This window comes from Fusarium falciforme, chromosome 7, assembly GCF_026873545.1.
Source record: "Fusarium falciforme chromosome 7, complete sequence".
In the NCBI taxonomy this organism is placed as follows: Eukaryota; Fungi; Ascomycota; class Sordariomycetes; order Hypocreales; family Nectriaceae; genus Fusarium; species Fusarium falciforme.
The window spans coordinates 3090324-3114818 of record NC_070550.1 but is presented as its reverse complement, the minus strand read 5'-3'; the positions used below and the strand labels follow the sequence as shown (position 1 = coordinate 3114818).

Sequence of the window (24495 nt, the reverse complement as noted above, 5' to 3'; positions counted from 1 at the left end):
CGACATGGTCAAAAACGGTCAACCCGCGGTCCAGCAGGCGCGCATGAAGCATCCACCACCACTGCCAAGTCTGCATGTCCAGCTATATTGATGAATCGTGGGAGGCCAGTTGATAAAAGGCTGGCTGAGCGATGTCACTCGCAACGCAGACATGTGTCAGGTAAGACATTTTTTAACCCTGTCCGCCTGCCATCGGCTGCATTGCCGTTATTCACCTCCTGCTTTTATCCTATCGTGCGCTATTGGTCCACCCCCTGCTATCGCAAACCTCCAAGGCCTTTTAGACAAAGAGCCGGAAGTGGTGGGAATTGTCTGCATGGAGAACGAGTAACACTTTAGTGTCTGCTCAAGAAACTGATAGGGGGGACGTGTCTCAGACGCACTGCAACGCCGGTGAACCCGAAATAGCGCAGTTCTGCATCAAATTTCGATCGAGATCTTGCAAGGGTCTATCCTATTTAGAGACCCTTTATAGGCGCGGCTGGCCCTGCGCAACTTCTCCTGACATGCCAAGATCTAGCCTTCAGTCTTAAAGGATTATATGATTTATCGCGTCCATTATAGGCAGGTAGGGATTGTTGATGGTTACAGCTCACGAAACCGCCTGAAATATGTCACTTGCATGGATGGGTAGGATGCAAGACGTCGTGGTGGGTGGTCAGATTGGCAGTTGCAGCGAGTACACAATGGTGGACTCTCTCTTGACCACGAGCATTCAGTTGTGATGTCGCAAGGCCGGGGTACAGCTAACGGCTGCCAACGCAGAGCACAGATAACGGCCATATAAATCGTCAGGATGCATCATGCAATACGGTGATCAGTCTGGGGGGGAATTCTCACCGGGAATAGGGAGAATGGAGAGGTCGCAAGGTAACATGTTCAGTGCCCGGCTTGCGGTCTCTCAAATACGGCACCACGGACGACTGGTAAACAGCGCTGCCTGTTTGATCTGTATTCTCATGACCCGACTCAAGATATGCAGCCAATCATTCGGGACGTCATTCACGGCCAACAGGGACGGCGAGTCAAAGACAACACCTGCAGTCCCCTGTCAGCCCCATCTCTAAGCTTTTCCTTCCGCAAGCTCCCTCTGTGAAATCCCACCTCAGGAACAGCGGCCTCTGAGTAGCCACGAGTCAGGAAGCATGACTCGTGTCGCAGGCCTTGCATCCAATTGACTGGCAGCGACAACCTGCTTCTAAGGCCCCTTTCCAGCATGTATGTATAGAGCCGGTTCAACATGCACCCAAAAGAAGCACATCTACTGTATTGGGGCGGAACGGCGATCTCAGACTCATGAATGACTGTGGGGGAACGTTTGAGCTGACAACGGCATTGTGACGATTGGCTTGCATATGGGAGAATGTGGTCGGCCATTGGATGGAAAAGCTATCGAAGTGGGCATAAAAACATGGCCTTCACATCATGGAGATGCGGACCGACTTGGGCACCCCCACTCCTCTTGCTTAGCAAGGCTCATAGAGATGCAGAACTCGTGGAATCAGTGGAATAGAACAGAAACGAGTCACTCATGCTCATACATGATCCTTGTGATAACAGCCTTGTTAGTCGACTTCCCCGCCCATGCATGATGCATTCTCGGATGAGCAGATTCCAGCATGGTCTCTGCCGGCAAGATTTGCCGGAGGATCAGACATGCTGAACCAACAACCAATCAAGAACAACTCAACGTCTCTTATTTCGCGGGGGATCCTCTGCAAGCGGGCGTTTGGTCATCGTCATCTCGATCCTCAATTGATATCTGGACGAACAAAGTCCAGAGATTTTGACGCGTTGATGGCCTCATATTGATCACATGAAGCCATTTCATGGCTAAGTTTCACCGGCATACCGAAGATGATGTCTGAAAGCGATGGCATTAAGTGGTACCTGGGAACGGTGCTGAAATACGGATGCCTTAAGGCTGATAAGCTGCAGACGCATGCCCTCATTGTGAACGGCCCGCGAATTGTTGTGGGGACCTATTATCGAGAGACTGATAGGCATCAGGAAGATCAAAACATTACGTGCAGTAGAATAGTCTGTCTATTCTACATTAGTCGCCGAACTCGAGTTACTATTCCCCTGGAGTAGTAAGTAGGTACGGGGGTAAAGGTACACGCTAGAGCGCACTAATACTTCAATCAGGCAGGCAAGTAGAATGTGATGTGCAATGAAGCTCGGAAGGCCGGAGAGAAGAGAAAACTATCTTGGCAGTGTGGCTGCAGATGACTGGGGGGGGGGGTTTACCTTTGCGGAGTCCCCAGCCTCCTTGAGACCGGCCCGGGCCGCCTGCGGGTGACTGGGTCAGAATTTGAGCCAATTGAGAGATGTAAGAATCGAGCGTGAGGTCGAGTTGACAGGTGGCTAGCCGAAGGTGTAGTGAGACAACCATCTTTGAGTTGGAGCTCTGGAGTGGCTGCTGAGTGGCAACAAGCATCGCCGGGGTAAGACGAAGAGAACATGCTTTGTTCTGAATGGGCAAGTCATAATAGGATTGATATCATAGAATGTGGTAGTTGAGAGGGGAATGTACATGCTTTCCCGTGAACAACAAGTTCATCAACCCCACAAGGTAGAAAGACAACAAAGAGCACTTTTCACCCAGCTTCATAGCTTAGCACTCGCCAGCTTTGGAGCCAGGGCCATCGTAAAGCTGGCAAGGCGTCTTGGCGTCTGTGCAGACGTTGACAAGCTCAGCAGTGTCTCCAGTCTCGACGTTGATACCCACAACCTCTCCGCCACCGTAAGCAGACACGCCCTCGACGCGAACATCGCGCTTGCATGCGTCGCACTATGGATTGGTCAGAATACTGTTCGCAATTTGGAGAGTTGGGGATACTTACGGTTCCACAGGCACGGTAGACCTTGCCGTAGTCCTCGGCGTAGAACTGGGTTGGTTAGCTTGAGAAGAATCAGGGAGTTTACTTTTGACTCACGTCCTTGATGCTGACAGCTCCGCAACCGTTGTGCTGGATGACCTTGTCCGCAGCGTGGAAAGCACCTCCTCCAATGATGTTGGTGGTTGTGCCGGCAGCATCCTCCTTCTACACTTTGAGTTAGTCCTACTCCATTGTCAAGCAGTTTGTGTGGGACGTACGATGGAGATGGCATCTTCACAGACGTCCTCGAACCACACGTTCTCGATGGTGCAGCCTCCGCCAATGCAGTAGACACCCTCGTGCTGATCGGGGCCGATGATGACGTTGCGGAGAGTAGCACCCTCTCGAAGAATGAAGACGGTATCAGCCTGGCCTGCATTCGAATCTATTAGCCTTGCGTATATCTGAGGAGTCAAGCGACTTGCCTCCTTCTTCCTGGTTCTTGCAGGCACCAGCTCCACGGTCGTAGCGCGCTCCCTTGCCGTCAAAGACCTCTCCAGCGGCAACCTCAATGGGCTCGTTGTTGGAAATGGTCTCGGTGGCCTCGGGGATAGAGTTCTTGGCGACACATGCCAGGGCGATGGGCATGGCCAAGGCCAAAGTGACAAGAGATTGACGAAGGGAGGACATTTTGGTGGACTTAAGAAATACTGCTGCGAGTTTGTGCTGTGGTACTTTCTAGCTGTGGGCGCATGTTCTCTTGGATATTTATATCCAGTCGGTCTCTCAATATGTCACCCCTATTGTGTTCCCACAGGCTCCTTACGGGGTTCCGATCCTTCACCTCCATTCTGTCGCCGATCACGGTGTTTGTCCAGGAAACGCCAAAAACTCCGATCCACATCGATCTGAACGAAACACAGAGCTTACGCAGCTTCTAATGCTATTGGAGATCTCTCTTGAGTTCCTCCAATGACGGGCCTTGCTGGTTTGAAGTTGATGAACTGAAACACGGAGTCCAAGCTTGGTGCGACGTCTGACAGGGTCTTTGTCTGGATGTTTATTCCGATGCTTAATTTAAGCATAACTGGATCATATATGCCGAACAGAAGTGGCGGCACACCGCAGTGACCGAGGAGACCTTTCGAGAAGGAGTTACAACGCTCGTGTTGCATCCAAACGACGGGGATTATTCTTCCGCGCCGGCAATAAAGCCCTCGACGACGATCTGTTTTCGCAGATCGCTGCGTCAAAATTGGTCCACCAATAATAACCTCTGAGCGTTTTTCAACATGTCATCCTTCCCTGTCTCTGTGGAATTACCCCTGATTACTACGTGGTAGATGGGACGGATGTCGGTTAACCTGTTCACCGATGGTCCTGGTGGATGCACATAACCCTCCTGCATCCTGACGTAGAACGGACTGAGGAAAACCCGGAATACCGGAAAGGTATAGACAGCAAGGTTCCGTGAGATGGGTGGCTATTGAGCTGGAGGCACCTTGCGAACGTGCCATTCGTCGATATTGGCCACGAGAAAAGAGAGCAGAAAGCGAGTATCCATACGCAGACGTTTGCAATTTCAGCAGTCTGATTACCTACATAGGATCGAGCCGGGCCTTTATTATCCTCCCAATTATTAAAACCCAAAGAACGAGACTTTTAACCATCCGTTATTGCAGACGATGATATACCAGCGATCGTCATATGGCAAGCGTCATTGCCACCATTCGTCTCATTCACGTCCCCTCACTCCCGGTCCACGACCACTCCGGTTATGGACCTTTATTTGGCTGGCGGCTGCATGCCAATCTCGGTGGAATTGGCAGCCTTGACATCTCTAGACTCGGTCTTCTTTGGTGGAGAGGACATGTACGACAAGCCGATCGCAATGATTAGAGCGGCACCTCCGAGACGAACCCTGGGTGATCAGTCAGTACATGGCATTTCCATTGGAAGCAAGACAGTACCAGTTCTGCTTGATAAAGTCCCGGCCACCGCGGCCGGGTGGTGGCGCCTGCTGGCCTCCAAGGCCACCGATGTCGCCGTCGCTGCTAACGGTGGATTGCTGCCGGACCTGGAATCGGCGAAGTGGGGCCGTTCCGAGGCCGGGCCGGATGCAGGTGCGGACCACGCTGAGGGATGCTCGGTGCATAGACATGTTGTTGATTAATAGTTCAACTTTCCTGTAAAGAGCCAGGGAAATGCTGTTGAGATTTCAAGGAACAGAAGAAAGAGAAGGGTCTGCCTTTCGTGAGGAGGTGCTTCTTTCGACGTCAACGGAAGAGGGTTTACGACGTGATGTCGAGATGACGTTGAGACGTGAGGGGAGCTAGCCCCGCTCCCCGGGATGATGGCATCGTCGCCATCGGGTGGCTTGTCTCTCGGTTTCCGTTCCTGGATCCTCGTGTCTGGTCCCGGCTGGCGATTTCCAGTCTTTCGTGGTTCCTGCTCGTGCATGTCTGTGTATGAAGACGTAGCTCAGGACAGGGCCGGCTTCTTCCAGGGACGTTTCAAAAGTTCAAGACAATCGGTGCAAGGTCTATATATTACTGAAAGTCTCTGCTATGACTGCCTTGGACGACATGCGCATTCGCGTGGAGTGTGTTTCGACATCTTGATCCTCCTGTATTAATTAAAACAGACATGATGCTAATAATCCATAATGTGGAGCTCCGCCGCCCGAGTCTCACGCATTACTATCATCTTTGTTGCCAGGGCGGTCGATGCGTCCACTATCATCTCTAAAACTAAAACCTGGTCTTACTGTAGACCGTGATCCACGTCGAGGCTGAAAAGGCCTCCCCCCATCGCTCTGCCTTCGACTGCTGTACATTCCACCGCTGCATTCCGTGCTCTGGAGGCATGAACTGCACTTGCGACCTTGGGTGACGACTATCAACCGGTTGAGGATGCTGAACTCGATCTTTAGTTTGACGCTGTAGGCAAGAGCTTTGTAACTTGTTTGTAGGTAGTAGAGGTTGGCGTATTCGAAAGCGAGGATGGTGATGTCCAGAATGACGACGATAATGCTCACTGCGATGAGATGCCGCATCACATCGCGAGATTCATTCCTCCCTGTGACGGCATCGATGCGTAATATTTTCGTCGTCGAATAGATGTAAAGTCCAGATAAAATCATCTCCTGGATGAAGAAGATGGTGACCTGAATCTTCTCGTATATGGAGTATGGCGTGATGAAAGGATCCGGGTTTGAAGAATTGGCGCCGTAGACCATGACGGTTGTTGGAACGTAGCAAATGACTGCATTGACAATGATCATAATCAGGACCGCTTTCAACCAGGCTGGCTTCCGCAAAACGAGATGTAACCGCGAGTACAGCACCATGGACTGCCCCGTCACCAAAGGCCACCACCCCACCACGATCAGCGTGACGTAAATGTAGCTGTTGGTGTCGGGCAGAAAATTCTTGAGAAGAAACCCGATAGAATAAGGCGGTATGCCCCATGTTGCCACGACGAAACTCCAAAAGTAGAGACCGCTTTTTCGCTTGAACGTCGCGAGGATGATAAAGTTGAGCTCGACGAAGTTGTAGAGGGCGATGCCGAGGAATACGGCGACGACGATGGCGTCTGTGCCGGTCACCGAATCCACCTCGGTCATGTCTCTCACGGCCCTCGCTACCACGGCCTCGTCGATTGCCCTGGGTGATGCACCAGGTAAAGTCTGCGAGAAGATGGGAGCCATGAAGCGAAGGCCCGTGTGAACAACCACCTTGTTGGGGAGCTGATGATTCTCATGAAATGCACTGAGAGATGTGAGCAAAGCGCATCTTGGTACCGTATCGGAGAGTGAGACAGGGCGTATACCGACCATGTGTAATAATGAGATGTTTACCCAAGATATTCCCTCGTAGAGTTGCAAACAGTCTGTCATATGGCCAACAGACGACCCGACTAGCGGCGGGGCATAACAGCTCTCTCTTCCGGGGTAAGCGACGAGATTCACAAGCAAAACCCCAAAGCGAATTGCTTCCTTTTAGCCACTTGATAATGCCAAGCATCAGCAGAGCCAAGACACACGAAGCACTGCAACCTTTCTCTGGACAGCCCAATAAAGACCTGCCCAGTGACAGCAGCCACAACTCTCTCAAGTCTTGGTTTGGGCAGGTCATGGAAAGTTTCGTGCGCGAGGACAGGAACTCGGCAAATCACGTTGGTGCTCCCGCTGTAGATCATTGCGTCTAGCTTTCTGCCCCCGGACCAGTCTGGCCTGACACGGATTCTAGACCTTGAGCGCCGTTGAGAAACAAATGCGGTGACAAGTTGTTGCATCCTATCACGACACCCGGATCGACAAGGACCCGGGTTCCGGGCTGTTGAGATGGTGTGAAGGAGGCATCCTCGCATCGCGCGGGGTCATGAGGCTGATTGCCGCGACACTACCCTCGCTTTGGAATCGCCGTGACCCACGGACGTTTGCCCTTCGATTCGAAGCCACAGATCAAACATTCTCTCAAGACTGACGGCATCAGTAGCCGGCTGGGCACGAAGTGTCATCCAGGGCCGGCTTCTTCGAAAGAACGGAGCCACGTGTCCAACCTCCCATATCACGTCTCTCTCGCGACTGAAGACGAAGGCCCAAATAGTGGCTTTCTAGCGTTCGCGCCACTGCAACTGTCGCAGCGGAGACGCGGACAGTTGGAGCTTTGACCTCGACATTGCATTTGAGGCTGAGCCACGTCTGCCTCTTCCATCATCACCGAGGATCCAGCCGATGGTGCATATGCATTGAGGTTTTGGCTATCGTACCCGCCGTCCCCGCCAGCCATCACTGCTCGACCATCGTGATGCATTTTCTTGCGAGAGGCCCTGCCCTCTCATCGCGCTTGTCTAATCTATGGTGTCTGGCTTGGCTCTGCCCTAATACTGTCATGTGAGATGAAGGGCGCCTAGGGCTGATCGCTCGATCGCCATTACTACCCTCTCGTGCCTGTTACATAATAACGCTCAACAAGTTGAAGTCAAAGGTAGATTTCTAACTTGACTGGTATATCCTTAGACCCGAGAAAATTGGCAATTGCTTGGCTTCTCTTGGCTTCTGACGTCGAGGGTTGTTACAAACATAGGCTGCTCCCAGGACGCCAGCGCAGGTCATCGAGGAGGATACTAGCGTTAAAGTAGGAAGGTAAGGCGCTCTTCTGTAAAGCTGCATAATAGGTTTGATCTAGGCAGCATTTCGGGGATGAATATTGAGAAACCGCCCGAATAGACTGCAACCTTCTCGCCCAGGCGGCGTGCTAGCCCATAAGGTGTGCTTCCAGATGCTTCCACCTCACACTCGTATTGCGACCCATCAAGACGATATCGCGCCAAGCGTGACTTATCATAAATAAAATGCTTTATTGTGCTCGATTCTGTCTTGGTATGGCAGCTATGTCTTGTTTGACAGTCTGTAGCAAGATGTTGTCCTTGCGTGGCCTCTCTCATCAGATCTCGTCCCCCCGGCCCCCTTCAAAACCCAGCCACGCCTCTTGACACCTGTGCTGAACTTCCCAAAGACTCCTGTAGCTCAATCAGTGATTTTATTAAACTCTCCGTGATTCGTGCCCTCCGCAGTCTCTTCCACGAACGCTCGCTCCAAATAAGACTACTAACAGTGATGACTCTGTCCCCCCCAAGCTTGAACGAGCTGCCCGCACGATAATGATGGTGAAGAGAACCACTGCTAATAGAATTTGGGTGTCAAGAAGTAGTAGCTATGGCTACTTGACTTTGACGAACGTGACAAAGCCAAGGTTCTCGCCTTCGACTCTACAACCAATGTCTATAACCCTACATGACAAGAGTGGATTGAAAATTGCACAAAAGGGTTCGTATCAGCTGCACTTACTCTCTGTTCTAGTTGTTCATAGTAATTCTATGTCAAAAGTATGTTAACTGAATGGCGACATCCCCTCCTTGAGATTCACTCACCCCTTGGAAAGACTAACCGCAATGCATGACCGGGTCTTCCACCCCGTTTGGTAGTCCAACCCGCTTCTATGACACCTTGCTAGGATTGAGGCTTGATCAAGGGGTGATGGCAGGGGTGGATTAACAATGATCCCTTTATCAGGCTTCCCCGCGTCAGGCAGTAACATCTGAGGAACATCAAAGGCGGGAAACTGATCACCGGCACATTCGTTGGTTTGCGCGGCTCAAAGACACTCGATCCTACCAACGTCGGATTTCTTCAGAGCGACATCGCTATCGACCCCATTTCCTCCAAAATGCGGCTTCTCAACGTACACAGCCTCCGGATAGAGTCGAGGGACCCGTCGGCACAGATATACGCCATTCTCTCGCACACCTGGGGAGACGAGGAAGTTACGTTCCAAGAATTCCAAGGCCCCGATAAACATTCCAAGAAAGGATACAAGAAGATTTTGGACTATTGCAACCAGGCCAGGGAAGACGGTATCGACTGGGTCTGGATCGACACTTGCTGCATCGACAAGACGAGCAGTGCGGAACTTTCAGAGGCCATCAACTCTATGTACGCGTGGTATCGAGATGCCGCCGTATGTTACGTATTTCTCGAGGATGTGCCTCCCTTGACTCCCCATTTTCCAGAGGCCGAGTTTTGAAAAGCTCGCTGGTTTACTCGAGGATGGTGCCTTTAGGAGCTGATTGCTCCACGCAAAGTTGACTTCTTTGCTAAGGATTAGACCGATATTGGCTCGAGGTAGAGCTTGGAGAAAACCATCACAGAAGTAACAGGCATTCCAAGCACTGCATTTGATGAAGATCCCAATTTGCCCAGGTTTTCGATCGCACAAAAGATGTCGTGGGCTTCGCAAAGGAAAACATCAAGGAAGGAAGACGAGGCGTATTGTCTCATGGGAATTTTCAATATCAATATGCCTTTGATTTATAGAGAAGGGGTGAATGCTTTCCGATGGCTCCTAAGCGAAATTTTGAAAAACCATAGCGACTACACCTTTCTACTCTGGACGACTGCAACATCTTACCTTGATCTTGATGACAGCCTCGCACCAGCAGCGATCAAGCCTGAATTGTTTCCAAGACACGGCTTCTCAACGTGGAACGGCGAAACGTGCGAATACGGAGAAATTGAATTCGCTGTCGACTTGCCGGGCCGTTTGTCTGAGCAACTGGCTTGGAGGAACCCCCCTCAACTGACAAGCCGCGGACTGCAGGTGGAGATGCTTGTTCACCAGAACCCTGACGCATTCCTGAAGGACGAGGACGATGAACCCGTGCTCGATAGCAACATGTTGCTCGTCTTCACTGAACGTATGTACCGAGACAAGCTCGTGTGCATCGCACTGCAAAGGGACCACTGGAACGACCGTTTCACGACGTTCTAGAGGTCATTTAGTAATCAAGTATTCCTAGTTAACGCAGAGTCGATAGAAAAGTCATACGAACTATAGAAACTTTACTTGGCATCATATCATCATTATAAATGGTCTAAAGTCGAGCCACTCCGTAAGCCACCGGGCCTCCGATTACATCTATCATCAAGCTATAGTAGCGCCACAATCAGCTTAATGCGATCTATACCGCAGATCCAATTCTCCATTCCAGGCCAACCTCCGACCTACAATCCACCTCCTGGGCCCAGGCTCGAATATCTCATGCCTAATGAATCAGAGAGCATATGGGACTCTCTTCTATTACAATTAAAACTATGTAAAGATAAGTGTAGATCCTCGACGGAAACCAGATTAGCGTTATCTATATGGTTCATTGCTAAGGCTCCTCGTTGCTACCTCAGACCTTATGCTGACCTAGAAAAGGTAGCTAAGAAGTCCAAGGATTTCCCCCCAAAGACAGCAACTAACAGGGCAAGCTGCGATTTATTTAACGGGCGGATTAAAGTCGTAGTTATGGCGAAGGGCTATAAGCATCTGATAAACATGGGAGTTAATGATACTCGGATACACACTTACTATGCAGTCTATGTTCAAGTTCTTGAGGATACTAGTGCGCGTTAGCTTCTCTTCTACAAAATATCAGATGGCTTAGATATAAGGAATAGAAAACTAGTATCACGCCAGCAGCCAGAAGACATAGAGTCATATTTAACGGTGACGACCATTCGAGGGAGGGACTAGGCTGGGAGATTCAGCTCCTCGTCCGACTGGAAATATTAAAGAAGGGGTGTTGACTGTGGACTGAACTTCTGGCTGCGTATCAGCTCTTCAAGTCCTGGCAAAGTGCAATGTACCGAGATCGAACCTCTGTTTCCTAGGTGATATGGCAAGGCATGTTAACGCTGAGTAAGTATTGGGTCACGCGCCACACTGCGACCACTCCTGGCTCGCCTTATACTCTTAGACATGGCTCATTCATAGAATGTACCCTTCAGCCTTAATCCTCCTCACTCTGCTAGGTCAAGAGAGGCCTGGCCCCGTGTTGGTGTTACCTCAGAGAGGCCATCATGTATTGATAACTATCTCTTTTGGGGCTGTGGTTGATGGCATGTCTTAGGCACGTCATTGAAGATAACACAATTGTGTGCCTTAGAGCACAACAGAGAGCTAACGGCCCGTCTTTCATAAAGTGCGTTACTGACCATTCGAGATAGGATTCCTTGAGTGACTTCAAGGTTCCGGCTGACTTCTCCAAAACTCACCATTCGACTATTTTAGTTGACAGCCGGGGTAACGCGTTTCAGACCAACACTCTATTTTGGCGTTTTCAATCAACTTAGTAATGCTAACATTCCAGTTCTCACCATGTGAGGTACTCAATCGGCGATGCCTCGGTGAATTCCCACATAGCTATATAAGCCAAAAGCATAACCAGCTATTACTTAGATGCTAAAACTTGCCTGAAGCTTATTAGAGCCAGGGATATTAATATCCAGTCCTATCCGCCCATGTTGACCTGATCTTGATCATTCACACTTTCGTCCATACCCCTTGTCATGGCAACCACAGTCGATCGGTTCTCGGATCTCCCAAGAGAACTAAGAGACGAGATCTGGAGGTTCGCCATCCGGACGACTCGCCTGGGCGTACACATTTTTCGGCTCTACGACGATATCAAGGACGACCACGCTGGGGCCCGCGATAGTTTATCTTCGGCAAGGTTTTTTACGGGACAATGCTTCGCTGAGCGTTCACAGGATCGATACTTCCACAGTACCAACACCGACTGTGGTGACAGGAATGTATCAACGTACCTGATTGATGGCGGACTGTAGACAGCTTACAAAGAGTCAAGGCTCCTAATGGAAAAGCGTTCCCGAAACTCAGAATGGGGCTATTTGCGCGGGCAGGAGAGCGCAGGGCGACCTCTCGAGAGGATTTGGAAGCTATGGCTTTTGCCGGCAACTGGCTACTTTACCTCCTCGAGCGGCGCTCCCCTTTACTTTACTGTTATCCCCTGCCGGGACCTTTTCGTGCTACAGCCAGACTTCCTGGGCAACACTGATGGGGATTGGGTCCACCTGAAACTGCCCGAGGGGTTAACAGAAAGGATCAGGCACATCGTGATAGAATACAATCCCGAATGAGGTATCTAACTGCGCAAGGCAAGCCCACACGAAGGAATCCACCCAATCATCCAAGCACTGATTTCATTCACCCTCCATGCCCATGGAGACTTGAGACTATGGCTCATAGATCACAGCCTAAAACGAAAAAAGGACGCTCCTGTCTTCAAAGAAGTCCCGATCGGCTATTCCACAAACGCATTCTATGCCAGCGATAGAAAATTCCTCGAGGTTGAATGCGGATCTGAAGCCCCGAATTTGGACCACTGGCAGCGCACCCGACAGGTGGGAGAGAGATTTTATGAAGAGTCTTCACTGTTTTTTCTCTCTTCATTACGGAAAGAGGTCAACGAGTTAGACGATTGCTTTGGACTTCTGGGTTGGGATGAACTTTAAACTCTCACAAGGACCACACTCAAAAGCTGGATATGATGAGAAAGCAGTAACGGTAGAAACCTCAGCGTAATATCGCTGATAGATTTGACCTTGACCTGAAGGCTCAAGTCCTTAGGAACCCGTCTTCCAAATGCCTTTTCTGCCGACTTCTGTTCTGAACGTCTCACAACAAAGTCGTCGGTTCTGGTATCCTGTATCTGTTAGAAAATGGTTAGAAACTTGATGGAGCCGTGCCCAAAATTTAGCAATACTTTATGATAAATGAGGCATCACACTGCTCCCGGGTTATGATTAGCCCTACGCGCAGTGAGACGTCTTTTATCCCCGGTTGTCCAGTCCCCGCGAGCCACATATGGATCTCGCAGTAGGATATGGCTAAATGGGTCAGCAGACCCCAAACCCAGGGGCTTGTCTGACCGAAGGTTGCCAGCGATGCATGAGGGTTAGTTGGATCGGAGTTTGGAAGAAACTCCGAGATATGACCAAGTAAGCCTGAGGTGGTACTCCGTGGAACTCCGTGCGACTCCGTGCAATCCTTCAGTTCCGCCAAGTCCGGCCACCTTGTTTTGACGTGGCTGGCTGTCAGCCGAGTCCGTCAACAGGCAGATGGCTTCTTATTATTAGGTTCATCACTAGTGCAATCTTAAAATGTTTAGCCAATAACTAGTGAAGAATATTGACGGGAGGTTTCCGTGAAGGAATGGTGGCTTTGACTCTCACGCTTAATAATGGGACCCGATTATCAAGCACCATCGCGTTAACCGAAAAGACTTGCATGTGCTTGGGGGCTGATTGATTTCTCAAGTATTTGAGAGACTGTCTGTCCCCCTTATTCCTAGTACTTGTCAACAAACTCTCTCAATCTCTTCACCATGGCATCCAACCATGGTATCAGCCTTCACGTCACCGTCTACGTCGACCCCGAGAACGTGTCCAAGTTCTTGGAGCACTTCAAGCCAGTCTACGACAAGGTAGTCGCAGAGCCTGAATGCACCTTTTTTGAAGTTTACCAATCGTCTGAAGATCCAGGTACCCTTCACTGGGTTGAGAACTGGTGAGTACCTGTTTTTTATCATACATCGTATCACTAACACATTTTCAGGAACCAGACAACTGATTGGCTGTTAAATGTTTGACACGAGTCTTGTCTCTATTACCTGTTGCTCGCTAACAACTCCTCAGGTCCAGATCCTCAAAGATTATTACAAGGAGTACTTTGCTGCCACGGAACCCATGTTTGTCAAGCCACGGGAGTTCAAGGTCTACAACCGTCTTGGATCTCCGTACTATACAGCTAAGGAGAGATGATTGTCGGCAGACCAAATGTTAGATCGATGAGGGACAGAGAATAGAGAGGACAGAATAGAAATGCTTGCTTATCTAAAAAGAATGGTCGCTGTAGATATTATGCCTAATTATCCTATATAGAAGGAAAATTGGGCAGATAGTTAGTAAGATTATTTGCATAGCTCCCCCAGGTACTACTATAGCACAGCGTTAAGTGCTATCAGCTCGTCCCAGATTCAACCTCGTACACTTTCCCTTCCTTCTTAGTTCTCCCGTAACGTACCAAATCGTCTCAGCATGTGCATTTAACAGACACACAAGTTCCTCTGGGGGTGTGAGCCCGTGATCGACGAGGATAAGTGCGTTGACATGAAGAAGTGCCCGGGCGTGGTGAGGAAGCAAAAGTACTTCTCGTCAGGCAACCGCTACGAGTGCGCCACCCAGCATGTGAGCTTGCCCATACTCTGTTGGGGCCAATGAGCTAAACTGCTTAGAAATCTCTGCGCGTTTGAATCGGTTGAGGGACAGTCGGACCATGGCTGTGGTTTTTTCCCCGTGAGGTTTTCCCATTGCCCTAGTGCGAATGCAGTTGTCTGTGTTGGCTCATCTGAAGACTGGCGTAGTCGGATTCTCTAAACGTGACGAAATTTATTATGGTTAACAATTACTTAACAGCACCATGTTGCAAGGTCATACCGCTGCAAATCTTTGAGGACTTCAAGATCATACGAAGCGAGATACTTTTGGTGGTTGTCTCGGGTCGACTTCCTCCGCTTGTGAAGCGGGATATCTGCTTCAGATAACCCTGCGTGACCAAAGTCTATCAACGTGACTTGACCATCTTGATCCAGCATGATGTTTGTCCATGAAAGATCGTAGTGAACAACACCTGCGTCGAGGACATGACGAAGCACCTCCAAGATGTCATGGTAGTATCCCGACACCTCGTCATGGGTTATGGGCGTTAGCTTCATCATTCTGAAGCCGAAAATGCCATCCTCGTCCTGAAGTGGCTCAGCTAAGGTCCGTACAACTCGTGCTTTTGGCCGTCTCGTCGCTAGATGTCAGAGAAGAGAGAATTCGTCCGCAATCATTTGTCGCTGTCGGTTATCGATGGCGACTTTGCAGATGGGGAAGTCGTCCAAGCGATCAGCAAGTAATCTGATGTGCGAGTTTGCGCCGTGAGCGATTGCTCGAGAGCGAGACCATATGGCATCGACCGCTGAACTATGCAAGATTTGCTCAATAGTCGCCCCAGCCTGCTCCGTCAAGCTCGGGAACTCATCGAGGCTTGGTGGCTTGAGCCAGCTTCCGGTCCAACAAACCCGGAATTCCTTGTGCTGAAAGTCGACGTTGAATGCGCACCTCCCTTGGAAGGGATAGACGTCGGTGATGCGTTGTGCGTCCATTCTGTGAGGATGGGGTTTTGCCTGGGATGAGTTTCGTAAAAGCAGCTCGGGGCGGTGATGCCTGAGGCAGCAATTTATCCTCTCTTCCATCAACTCAGAGTTGGTAGAATTCATCAAGAGTAATCAAGGGTAAGGATAAAAAGCACAAAATAGGAGCATAAACCCCAGTCAATACCAGGCTTGATTGTCTCAAATAGAAATAATATTAGGCAACAGGATCGCTGCTTCCAAAGAGTCACGTGGGTTTAGATCCATACCTATGTTGATTGATTGTCTGCTTTGACATTCCAACCTGGATCGATCATTTCAATTTCTGACCAACAACCTGGAAACTCGATGTCTCTTGAAACCCTCCCGATCAAACTCATCGAATCCATTGCCGACAATGTTGACTCTGGCGCTGACCTAAGTGCCCTCAGCCGCACAAGCCGTCTCCTGTATCAGATTCTCGATCGGCGTCTCTACACGCTTGATGTGAGAGGGGGCAGCGACAAAGCGCTCTTTTTTAGCATCGGTAAAGGATGCTGCTCAGTCTTGGAAAAGACAATACAGGGCGGAGCCGATCTGAACAGTTTAAACGAATGGCTCCCTGGTGCCCGTTTCACCACATCACTCGCCTTCGCCGCCGGAACAGGTCATGTCGAGATTGTCAAACTGCTTTTGAAACATGGCGCCCACCCAAACCCGGCCAGGTGGAAAGAAATACGACAAACACCATTGAGTGCAGCCGCTGGGAAAGGGGATTACGCGATTGCCAAGATTCTCATCGAGGCTGGAGCTGATGTACATGTCACATTCGGTGAGTAGTGTGGATCGCTAGCACTTTACGCGGCAGCGGACTATTACGACCAAGATGACGACCTTGTACGACTACTCCTCGAGAACGGAGTACTTGACGGCTACCCCCAGGAGTACAGAGGAACATATGCACTAGAAAAAGCGACATTATACGGAAGCCCTTCTACAGGAAAGCTTCTCCTCCGGGTGGGCGCTGATCCAGTCTTCAGAGCCTCTGACGGTTAGACTCCAGTGATGTTAGCGATGGAAACGGGATTTGAAGACCTTGCCTTTTTGTTTCTGGAAATGGGAGCCGACCTGGAGCAAACATGCAACGGAAAGGGTCTGGTATGGTATGTAGTGTGGCATAGCTGCGCAAATATCCTCAAATATCTCTTGGAAAGAGGTTGCAGTGCAAATGATGATGCCCCTCTCCTAACTGCAGTATCTGGTGTACTTGCGGGGCGTGTGATGGCACACCTTCTACTCGACGCAGGTGCCCGCATAGAGCAGCAGGATGAGCAGGGGCGGACCCCTCTCAGAATTGCGTATGAGGATGAGGATAAAGATAAGGTGGAGCTGCTATTGGAGAGAGGAGCTTCGATGGAGGGAGCTAAAATTTGATAAGGACTTGCTGGATAACCCTGATAATCCCTTCGACATTTTGCTTTGAGATAGGGGCTCTTGCATCTATAGCTTAGATCGAACGAGTCTTCTACTGCAGGAAATAGAAAGACCAAAAAGATGCCGCTGTGTTAGAATTGGGATATGATGCTATGATGTGTTGATATTGTGTGTCTTGATATAGTTGAAGCCCGGCCCTTGATAGGATAACTAATCCAGAAGACAGCTACATGGTCCATTCCTTCATCCAACTCTTTGGTGCCGAATCTGACTTCCTCCCAAAACTTCTCAAAATGCCAGCATAGCGCCAAAAATCAGAGCGAAGAGCGATACGCAGACGATTGGGCCAGTCAGCTGTGGAGCGGCCGCCGGGACACTGCTTGGGGAGACTGCAGCTGGGCTCGAGGTAGTCGAGGTCCCGGTGCTTGGCGACTCAGAGGCGGTGGTCGTCGTGATAGATGCGGACACGGTGCTTGACGACTCAGAGGCGGTGGTCGTCGTGGTAGATGTGGACTCGGTGATGGATTTGCTGCTGACGGTGCCACCAAACGCAGCCTTTGGGCTGGTGCTCTTGTCAGTGTTTGCTGCAGCGCTCTGATACTCTTTGAGCGTGTCGGAGCCCTGGTTGATAACACCAGCCATTCCGGCCTGGCAATGGCCTTCAATGACGCAGTAGAAGAAGATGGGATCAGTGTTGTTGACAGTGATTGAGAAAAATGACTTGAGAGGGAAAGATTAGCCGTGGACCGAATAATGCTGGAGTCGACGCAGTTGTGAAAGAATGGAGGCTTACGTTTCCACTCGCAGGAAGATCACCAGAATAGAATCCTCCACTGGTAGCTGGAGTACATGGCTTGTTGAAGTCGCCGGCAACAACCGTGTGCATGGAGTCAAAATGAAACTCGATGATGTCTCCCTTGGCAGCATTAATGGTATCGGGGGTGTATTTGAGTCCACCCTTGCCAACCTCAACCCTGTGAGTTGCGGCAGATGCCCCTACAGCAAGCAGGGCGAAGAGAGCGACGCTGAGGTTCGTGAATTGCATGTTGACGATCTAAGAATACGTTCGTTGACTATGATAGTAGTCTTGGCAAAGCTTCATCGGCACCGATGCACAGGCGCCAATTAATATATACAGGTGTTTCTAACCTTGAGGATGCCGTGTCGTGGCGCTCGCTCGCATGCCTGATGATCGTGGCTGGCTGCCGTCGTGTGGTCAAACACGCCGCGGCTTGCGGGCACCAATCATTGCCTTGACGGTTCATCAACGCTAGAGGCTCTGCCATAGCGCCTCTCGTCATCCTCCATTGCTCCGCCCCTTTTGCCTCGTATTTTGCTGTCAAGGTTCTGACATTTGTGGTGGGCTATGACATTTGGGCGTCGTTGAGATGCCGACAGGCCGGTTTGGGTTGTACTGGGCCGTTTCCAGCGAGCCTGTGGTTGCGGGCGGCCGCCGAGCAGCGCAGCCCTATTGATAGGAATGCCTATTTTGATCTCATCATTGCCGCTAGCGCCGGATAAAGAGCTGCCGAGCCTTTGCAGTTCCTGGAGTCGGGCTGATCCTCTATCCGCCGCAAATTCGGTCGGAGGTATTAGACGGATCGGTCGGCTTCTCTGACAGTGTAGGAGGTAAGAAATTGACAAGATTATGTTGATCCTTATAATTACGCGCTCGTACACTTGATCATTGGTTGTATAGGTATTGAACGGTAGAAGTTGACGAGAGGCCTATGCACGTAAACGGATGTGATTGAGCAAGTTCAGGGTCTGCCCACAGCAGCAATTTCCAGGTTATGTTGAAATAGATGACTGGATAGCCATCCAGCAAAAACCCAAGTCCACCCATGGCTATCGCGTGCAGTACCCAGCCGTGGCAAGCCCTAGAACGATAGTTCGTTTTCAATGTCTAGGAACTCGACATGATTGATGGGACAAAACAGCTGTAGATCCTCTCCAAAGCTGTCTCGGCACCAGACCATCTCCCTCGGCTTGTTGTCTGGACTGAACAGGCTGTTCTCGGCTTTGATGGTCTTACCATCACGCTTGGCTGGCCATATCAATTAAGCGACGCGAGCTCCTTCACACTGTCGGCCATCCCACGTGTCAATGTGAATGGTCATTCCCTGTGCGGTAATATCAGTGGCATAAGTCTTGGAGACTACGACGACCGCGCGACTGTGAGAACTCGGTGAACCAAACAGAGGATTCTTGAAGCGTTTCGCAGAGGCGACGGATATTTTTGCGTTCTGGGTTCCCGCTGGCGTCATGCGAAGCCGTGTTGGAACGGAATCTTGCCGTTTGGAAGCACAATAACACTTCCATTGATATAACGCGTGCCGTGAAAGAAAGACTTGATCCAAAATTAGATTACTGACCCAGAAACAGACGCAAGGCCAAGGGCCACATGGGGGTTATTGTTGGGTGTGGCTTGGAAGCGCTTCAATCCGTAGATGAGGGTGGGCACAAGTCAAGGAAGCTGCGAGAAAGCCTTCTCAGCCGTGCCACAGAAGTATAATAGGACATAGTCGATAATAACTGATAGGCTCGGGAGTGGCATTCGTCCTTAGTCGCTCCGTCGTCATCGCGTTCGTGATCTCCGTTCTACTTCGGAAGCGAAACCAAAGGCGAAACCGAAGATATTAGTGGTAGCCATATATGGGGGTCTAGTGAAAGGCACATTGGGTTCACGGGAGGTTCTAAGGTATGTTCTCCAGTTTATCGACGATAAATTGGGGCTCAAGTGTCAAGCACTTCCAAAGAGTATCGATAGATTTGAAGGGCAGACTTCTTGTACGAGAAAGACTCTCTTTTTATAAGCTTACCTAGCTTCACTCAGTACGGACTTGTAGTATCAAATTGGCATGGTGATTAGCACAAGTCAGCCGAGTCCTTCAACTTGATCAAGCCTTAATGGCGCTTACCACTGCGGCCGCTTCTGGTTTCATGAGCCCCTCTCTATGGGTTGGCATTAAGAACTCTAGCCTAAACAGAAGCCAGGGACGAAAGATATATGCCGATACGGCGCTTCATTCGGTCACGTCGATAATCAAGTGTATTGCTGAATCAGGTTATGGGGGCCGAGCCATACTACGTCAAGCCTATCCTAGTAAGTCGCCTATAAAACTCGAACACACCCCAATGCAGTTCTATTTCGACGACCGGGCTCTTATCACCGTAGCCCGATCTGCCGCCAAATGCGAGCGAAGGATTCCGGAGCTCGAGGTGAGGTGGACTGGGTGAGAGATTAAGGAGAAGAGTGCCAACTTTGAGAACCAGCCACCCCGTTTCGAGGCCACCCACGATGCGCCACTTGATCTTGGCATAATAAATTGGGCAGCGGTTCGGGGAAACTTTGTCTTCGAGGTGAATCATCCTGGCCTGCACTTGTGTGGTAATTCCGTGAGCCTGGAGCCTACGTTGTTATAGGACACAACATTATAAATAGCTAACCAACTTCATATCAAAACTTACGAGAATATCAGAGCCTGATTTCCAAGTCAATCCGGTCGCATTAGAGACAGGGTTGTGCTCACCGCAGAAACGCCTCTGAGGCTTCTCTCCAGCCAACCATTTATGCCAACATCCCAGCCTGCTTCGCTGAACTGCAAGCACGCCGAAAATGAGACCTTTACTTGTTATGCCAGCCATCTGGCACCAATCACACCATGAAGGCGGACAGGAGCTGGACAGCCAGTGTTCATTGCGTAAGCTGAGGGAGTCGCACAGCAGCTCAGCTTCTCGCCAAAATCTACGTCAACATTTGGACTCACAGCCTGCTTTGATTCTGGTTGTAAAATTGGCTCTTCCCTCAGCTTCCAGAGCTTTGGCAAAAAGCAACTACATTTTCAAGCGTCATCAGCCTCTTATTATAATTCAAGCGTACCCTTCCATGAAAATAAACGCGGTGGGCACAGTTGGATACTCGCCTTTTACGACGCTTTGTTACTTAGGGCCAGGTTGTCGTTAGCCAAGGAGTAAAATGAACCAATATGGCTTTAACACAGTACCAATAGTAGGCCAGAAAGATGCAGCCTCGTGTTGTAATCCCCATATTCCATGTCAGCTGAACCTGTGCGCTTACCACAGGACGGCCTTGGGCGGCCGTATTGACTCACGCTGGCTAATCATAGCCGCCTTGGTCGTAGTTGCGGCCTCTCGTAGTTACATCGAACGCCACATTGCTTTCAGCTCGCACTTTTATCACAACCACATTGCTAGTCATTGGTGACAGATGACAGCTCGCCACAGGGAGCCTCCTCTTGGCATATGGGCTTGGTAGATCCCTTACTTTATTTAATGAGGGGCGCAGCCAGGCGCCTAAACCGGCCCCTATATCTCGAGGTCCTGCTCCCCGTGAAGAAGCTCAGTATTCAAAGCCACGGCACATCGTTGTGTCTCTCATCGAATCTTTGGTGGCCCAGAAAAGCGGTAGCCCTGTGGAGGGCTCAGTTTTCGATGAGCAACCGGGAGGGACTTCTCGCTCTGAACGATTCTTGTCCCCTAAAGAATCGACTGAGGCCTCTACCAGCGCTCAAGACTCTCCCAAAGCTACACTACCGGCTGGGAAGAAGCGTTTGTTTGTCTGTTGCGACGGAACCTGGAATGATGGAATCAACAGCAGTCAGCCATTGACAAACGTATCGAGACTTGCTAGATGCGTTGATCATTACGACGCCCTGGGATGCCTTCAGCTTGTCTACTACGACAACGGGGTAGGCAATGGGACTGACAGGCTCAGTAACTCGCTTGACAGCGCCACCGGTCGAGGTATCTAATCTCTCCCCATCTATATTTGCGACTTCTGACCATTCATGTTCCAGGCATCTCAGCCAAGATACGGGCAGCATACAGCTTCCTCTGTCACAACTACAACGCCGATACCGAGGACGAAATCATGCTCGTTGGCTTCTCGAGAGGTTCTTTCACTGTTCAGTGCGTTGCCTCAATGATCCATCACATAGGATTATTGAAGAAAGAAGGTCTCGAGGTCCTGCCGGAGCTCTTCGAACTATGGGCAACCCAGACTTCGGAGCATGGCATGTTGGACGAGAGCGCACAACCGGGAAGTTGTTTCGGGGTCCCTTTGGGCGACCTGAGCGCCGGGCTTGAAAGAAGGGGCTTCCTCGCCAGGAATGTGAGGATCAAGGCATGTGCTGTATGGGACACAGTGAGTGCGCTGGGATCACCCCTGCCACAGCTGTGGACACGCCCACTGCACTTTGTAGGAAAATGCGCACCACTAAGAGCGGATCACGCATTTCAGGCACTGGCTCTCAACGAACGTCGAAGAAACTTCAAACCGGTTCCATGGGCCTCAAGAAACAAGAAGACGCAGGTTCATCAGTGCTGGTTCATTGGGTCCCAATCCGATGTGGGAGGGGGCAGCGGCAAGACCGAGCTGGCAACTCTTGCTCTGGTCTGGATGATTGCGAGGCTCGAAGACACGACCAGCACACAGATGTTCAACCACGATGTCCTCTTCAATTTCATGAATGACCATTACTTTGGAAATTTCTGGAACCACCTCAATGAACTCTTTGGGCGTCGCTGGCGCAGGCCAAAGTATAAAGGCGGCAGCGAGCCAGGTGAGTGAACCTCCGATGATATTACGGGTCTCTTTCGAGAGTTTTTGAGGCTTTCTTCCCATTCTAACAGTCATAATAGGCACTATGGCGACCAAGTTGTCAGCAGCTTGGTGGTGTGCTGGTGTACAATTCCGGACTCGATATATCAAGGACCGTCGTCGTGATCTCTTGAAGAAGAGAGCCAATGATCGTGTGCGGGCCATATCCGGGTACTGCAAACAGAAGCAGAAGTCTGTGAAGAAGTCTGTGGGCAACATCTTTCCGACGAAAAGGAGAGAGAGAAAGGGAAAAGACCTTGAACGAACCCCAGCCCCAGATCGAGACCCGACCGCAGGTGTTGTCGAAGGGGCCAAGGACAAGGGTAAAGGTCTCACCCGCTCAGTGAGCCTGCATGAGCATCAGGTGGTCGCCCTAGAACGTTCATCACAATGTGTCCACTTCAGTGTGCGTTTGATCATGGCAACGGGCAAGTCAAAGTGCCATCTGCTCAAGAAGTGGGCTACGGAGCCTTCAGTCAATGGGACACGCGATATTTGCTGGAAGTATTCCAGTGGAGACAACAAGTATGTGATGGACGAGGACAAACTCTACGGGAGAGAAAATCAAATTCTCTCAAACTGGTTGCTTACTTCCCATAAGCTGGGCGAGCGAATCGGTACGATTGAGAGGCTTGGTAGCGGCGAGAAGAGCAAGATTGAGGGAGAGAATGGAAATGAGGCTGAAAAAAGTGAGCCAAGGAAGAATGGCCAAGCGGTGAAGGTTGTCGAGCTTGAAACTCAGGGTAGTGATCTGGAAAGGGAAGAGGCTTTGCAGACCTCCGAGGCCGATGGGGGTACAGAGAAGAGCATTCCCACACGTCCTCACTCAGACGGAAAGCTGGCGGAAGGAAAGGAAGTGGAAACGGTAAATGGTGAGACGAAAGATCAGGTGAATGAGGGCTTGAAGGGCGAGGAAGGTGTTTCTCCAGAGAGGCAAGGCACGGGCGACAAGCCGTTCTGGAAGTTTATTCGAGGACACTTTCATCCAAAGGAAGACTCGGCTGGGGGAGACGGTACGAGCAGTCCTTTGAAGTTGGATCTGAAGCTCATGTATCTTGGCAAGAAGACTGGTTCTCTGGAGAAGAAGGGTGAAAGAAGGTTCGCTGAGGCAGAGTGTTGAGCGCGGAAGCATCTGCAGAGCTTATTTTATATTGACTCTTGCGTTGAAAGGCATTGGGCATGATGGCTTCATTGTGTGTAAAACTGTATTTCTCTTGCTGGGTTGCCTTGATCTACCTTTGGGTATCCTATGAGGTTAAATTACTTTTCAAGGGTGGGAGTAATAAGCTATTCAGGAAGTTGATTGGAAAGTAGGTCACTAGGTATATATAACACATTGTCAGAAAGCAAGGATAACAGTCAATTTCACTAGAAGCTGACTGTTCTAGGGTGTGGTTTGCCTTTTTGGAGGCCCCAGAACCGGTTCTGGGGGTTTCAAGAAGTGATATCATGTCTTCAAGTGCCAAAAAGGCTTTGAAGAAGATGCGTCTTGCAGCAAGTGAGAACGCATGATCAAAATAAGGATCCAAGCACAGCCTCAGGAGGTTGGTCCATAAAGTCACGTGCGACCCTGGCTGTAGTTGGAAAGTCAGTCAATAACCTACCCAGCGGAGTTTTCTCCCCGCGGATCTGACATTGAAACACAAGCATCTTCCCAGGCTATTGAGTCCTAGGGGTCCACCATTAGATGTAAGTGAAGGTAGTGTTAGAGCTAGGAAGCCAGAGTATGTACAAGTAGCAAGCCTCCTGGACAAATCGATGCTCGCTGGAAGAAAAGAAGGAGGAGATATACACGGACAGTTATGAACATGATCCAGATGGACTGTAGTTAGATAGGGGGACACTTACGGTCTTTGATGGTTAATAGGGAATACAGGGGATAAAGAATTCGCGCGTGTGCTATCCGTGTTTAGTTTGTTTTGAACTTCGTAAAATTACTTCTTCGAGCCGCGTAAATGACACTTTTTTTTTGGCAACAAAATCGCAATTATGGTATTACATGCAATCAACTTTAGATAGGTATTTCGCATGGCGTCTTTTCGATGCAAGGTCTAGCTAAGCGCGTTACGGCGTTAATGACACCTGTAC

General features: G+C 50.1%; 8 protein-coding genes across 8 annotated transcripts; 4 read left to right on the top strand and 4 right to left on the bottom strand.

Moving 5' to 3' along the window:
• Positions 1–2617: 2617 nt before the first annotated feature.
• Positions 2618–3512, bottom strand: NCS54_00961400 (Pectate lyase; the record flags this gene model as incomplete). The annotated part of the gene is made up of 5 exons (XM_053154955.1): positions 2618–2794; positions 2847–2891; positions 2940–3047; positions 3101–3255; positions 3308–3512. 5 exons carry the CDS (start codon positions 3510–3512, stop codon positions 2618–2620), a joined length of 690 nt encoding a protein of 229 aa, XP_053010930.1.
• Positions 3513–4607: 1095 nt separating this feature from the next.
• On the bottom strand, positions 4608–4983 carry NCS54_00961300 (Hypothetical protein; the record flags this gene model as incomplete). The annotated part of the gene is made up of 2 exons (XM_053154954.1): positions 4608–4743; positions 4793–4983. 2 exons carry the CDS (start codon positions 4981–4983, stop codon positions 4608–4610), a joined length of 327 nt encoding a protein of 108 aa, XP_053010929.1.
• Positions 4984–5511: 528 nt separating this feature from the next.
• NCS54_00961200 (Hypothetical protein) lies at positions 5512–6531 on the bottom strand (the record flags this gene model as incomplete). Its single annotated transcript, XM_053154953.1, has 1 exon — positions 5512–6531. One exon carries the CDS (start codon positions 6529–6531, stop codon positions 5512–5514), a length of 1020 nt encoding a protein of 339 aa, XP_053010928.1.
• Positions 6532–9055: 2524 nt separating this feature from the next.
• On the top strand, positions 9056–9412 carry NCS54_00961100 (HET-domain-containing protein; the record flags this gene model as incomplete). Its single annotated transcript, XM_053154952.1, has 1 exon — positions 9056–9412. One exon carries the CDS (start codon positions 9056–9058, stop codon positions 9410–9412), a length of 357 nt encoding a protein of 118 aa, XP_053010927.1.
• A 273-nt stretch (positions 9413–9685) lies between these two features.
• On the top strand, positions 9686–10156 carry NCS54_00961000 (HET domain-containing protein; the record flags this gene model as incomplete). Its single annotated transcript, XM_053154951.1, has 1 exon — positions 9686–10156. The coding sequence occupies one exon, from the start codon at positions 9686–9688 to the stop codon at positions 10154–10156; it is 471 nt and encodes a 156-aa protein (XP_053010926.1).
• A 3403-nt stretch (positions 10157–13559) lies between these two features.
• NCS54_00960900 (ABM domain-containing protein) lies at positions 13560–13995 on the top strand (the record flags this gene model as incomplete). Its single annotated transcript, XM_053154950.1, has 3 exons — positions 13560–13741; positions 13790–13817; positions 13870–13995. The coding sequence occupies 3 exons, from the start codon at positions 13560–13562 to the stop codon at positions 13993–13995; spliced, it is 336 nt and encodes a 111-aa protein (XP_053010925.1).
• A 1724-nt stretch (positions 13996–15719) lies between these two features.
• Positions 15720–16406, top strand: NCS54_00960800 (Hypothetical protein; the record flags this gene model as incomplete). The annotated part of the gene is made up of 2 exons (XM_053154949.1): positions 15720–16182; positions 16219–16406. 2 exons carry the CDS (start codon positions 15720–15722, stop codon positions 16404–16406), a joined length of 651 nt encoding a protein of 216 aa, XP_053010924.1.
• Positions 16407–17072: 666 nt separating this feature from the next.
• On the bottom strand, positions 17073–17829 carry NCS54_00960700 (Hypothetical protein; the record flags this gene model as incomplete). Its single annotated transcript, XM_053154948.1, has 2 exons — positions 17073–17504; positions 17578–17829. The coding sequence occupies 2 exons, from the start codon at positions 17827–17829 to the stop codon at positions 17073–17075; spliced, it is 684 nt and encodes a 227-aa protein (XP_053010923.1).
• Between the last annotated feature and the right edge of the window lie 6666 nt (positions 17830–24495).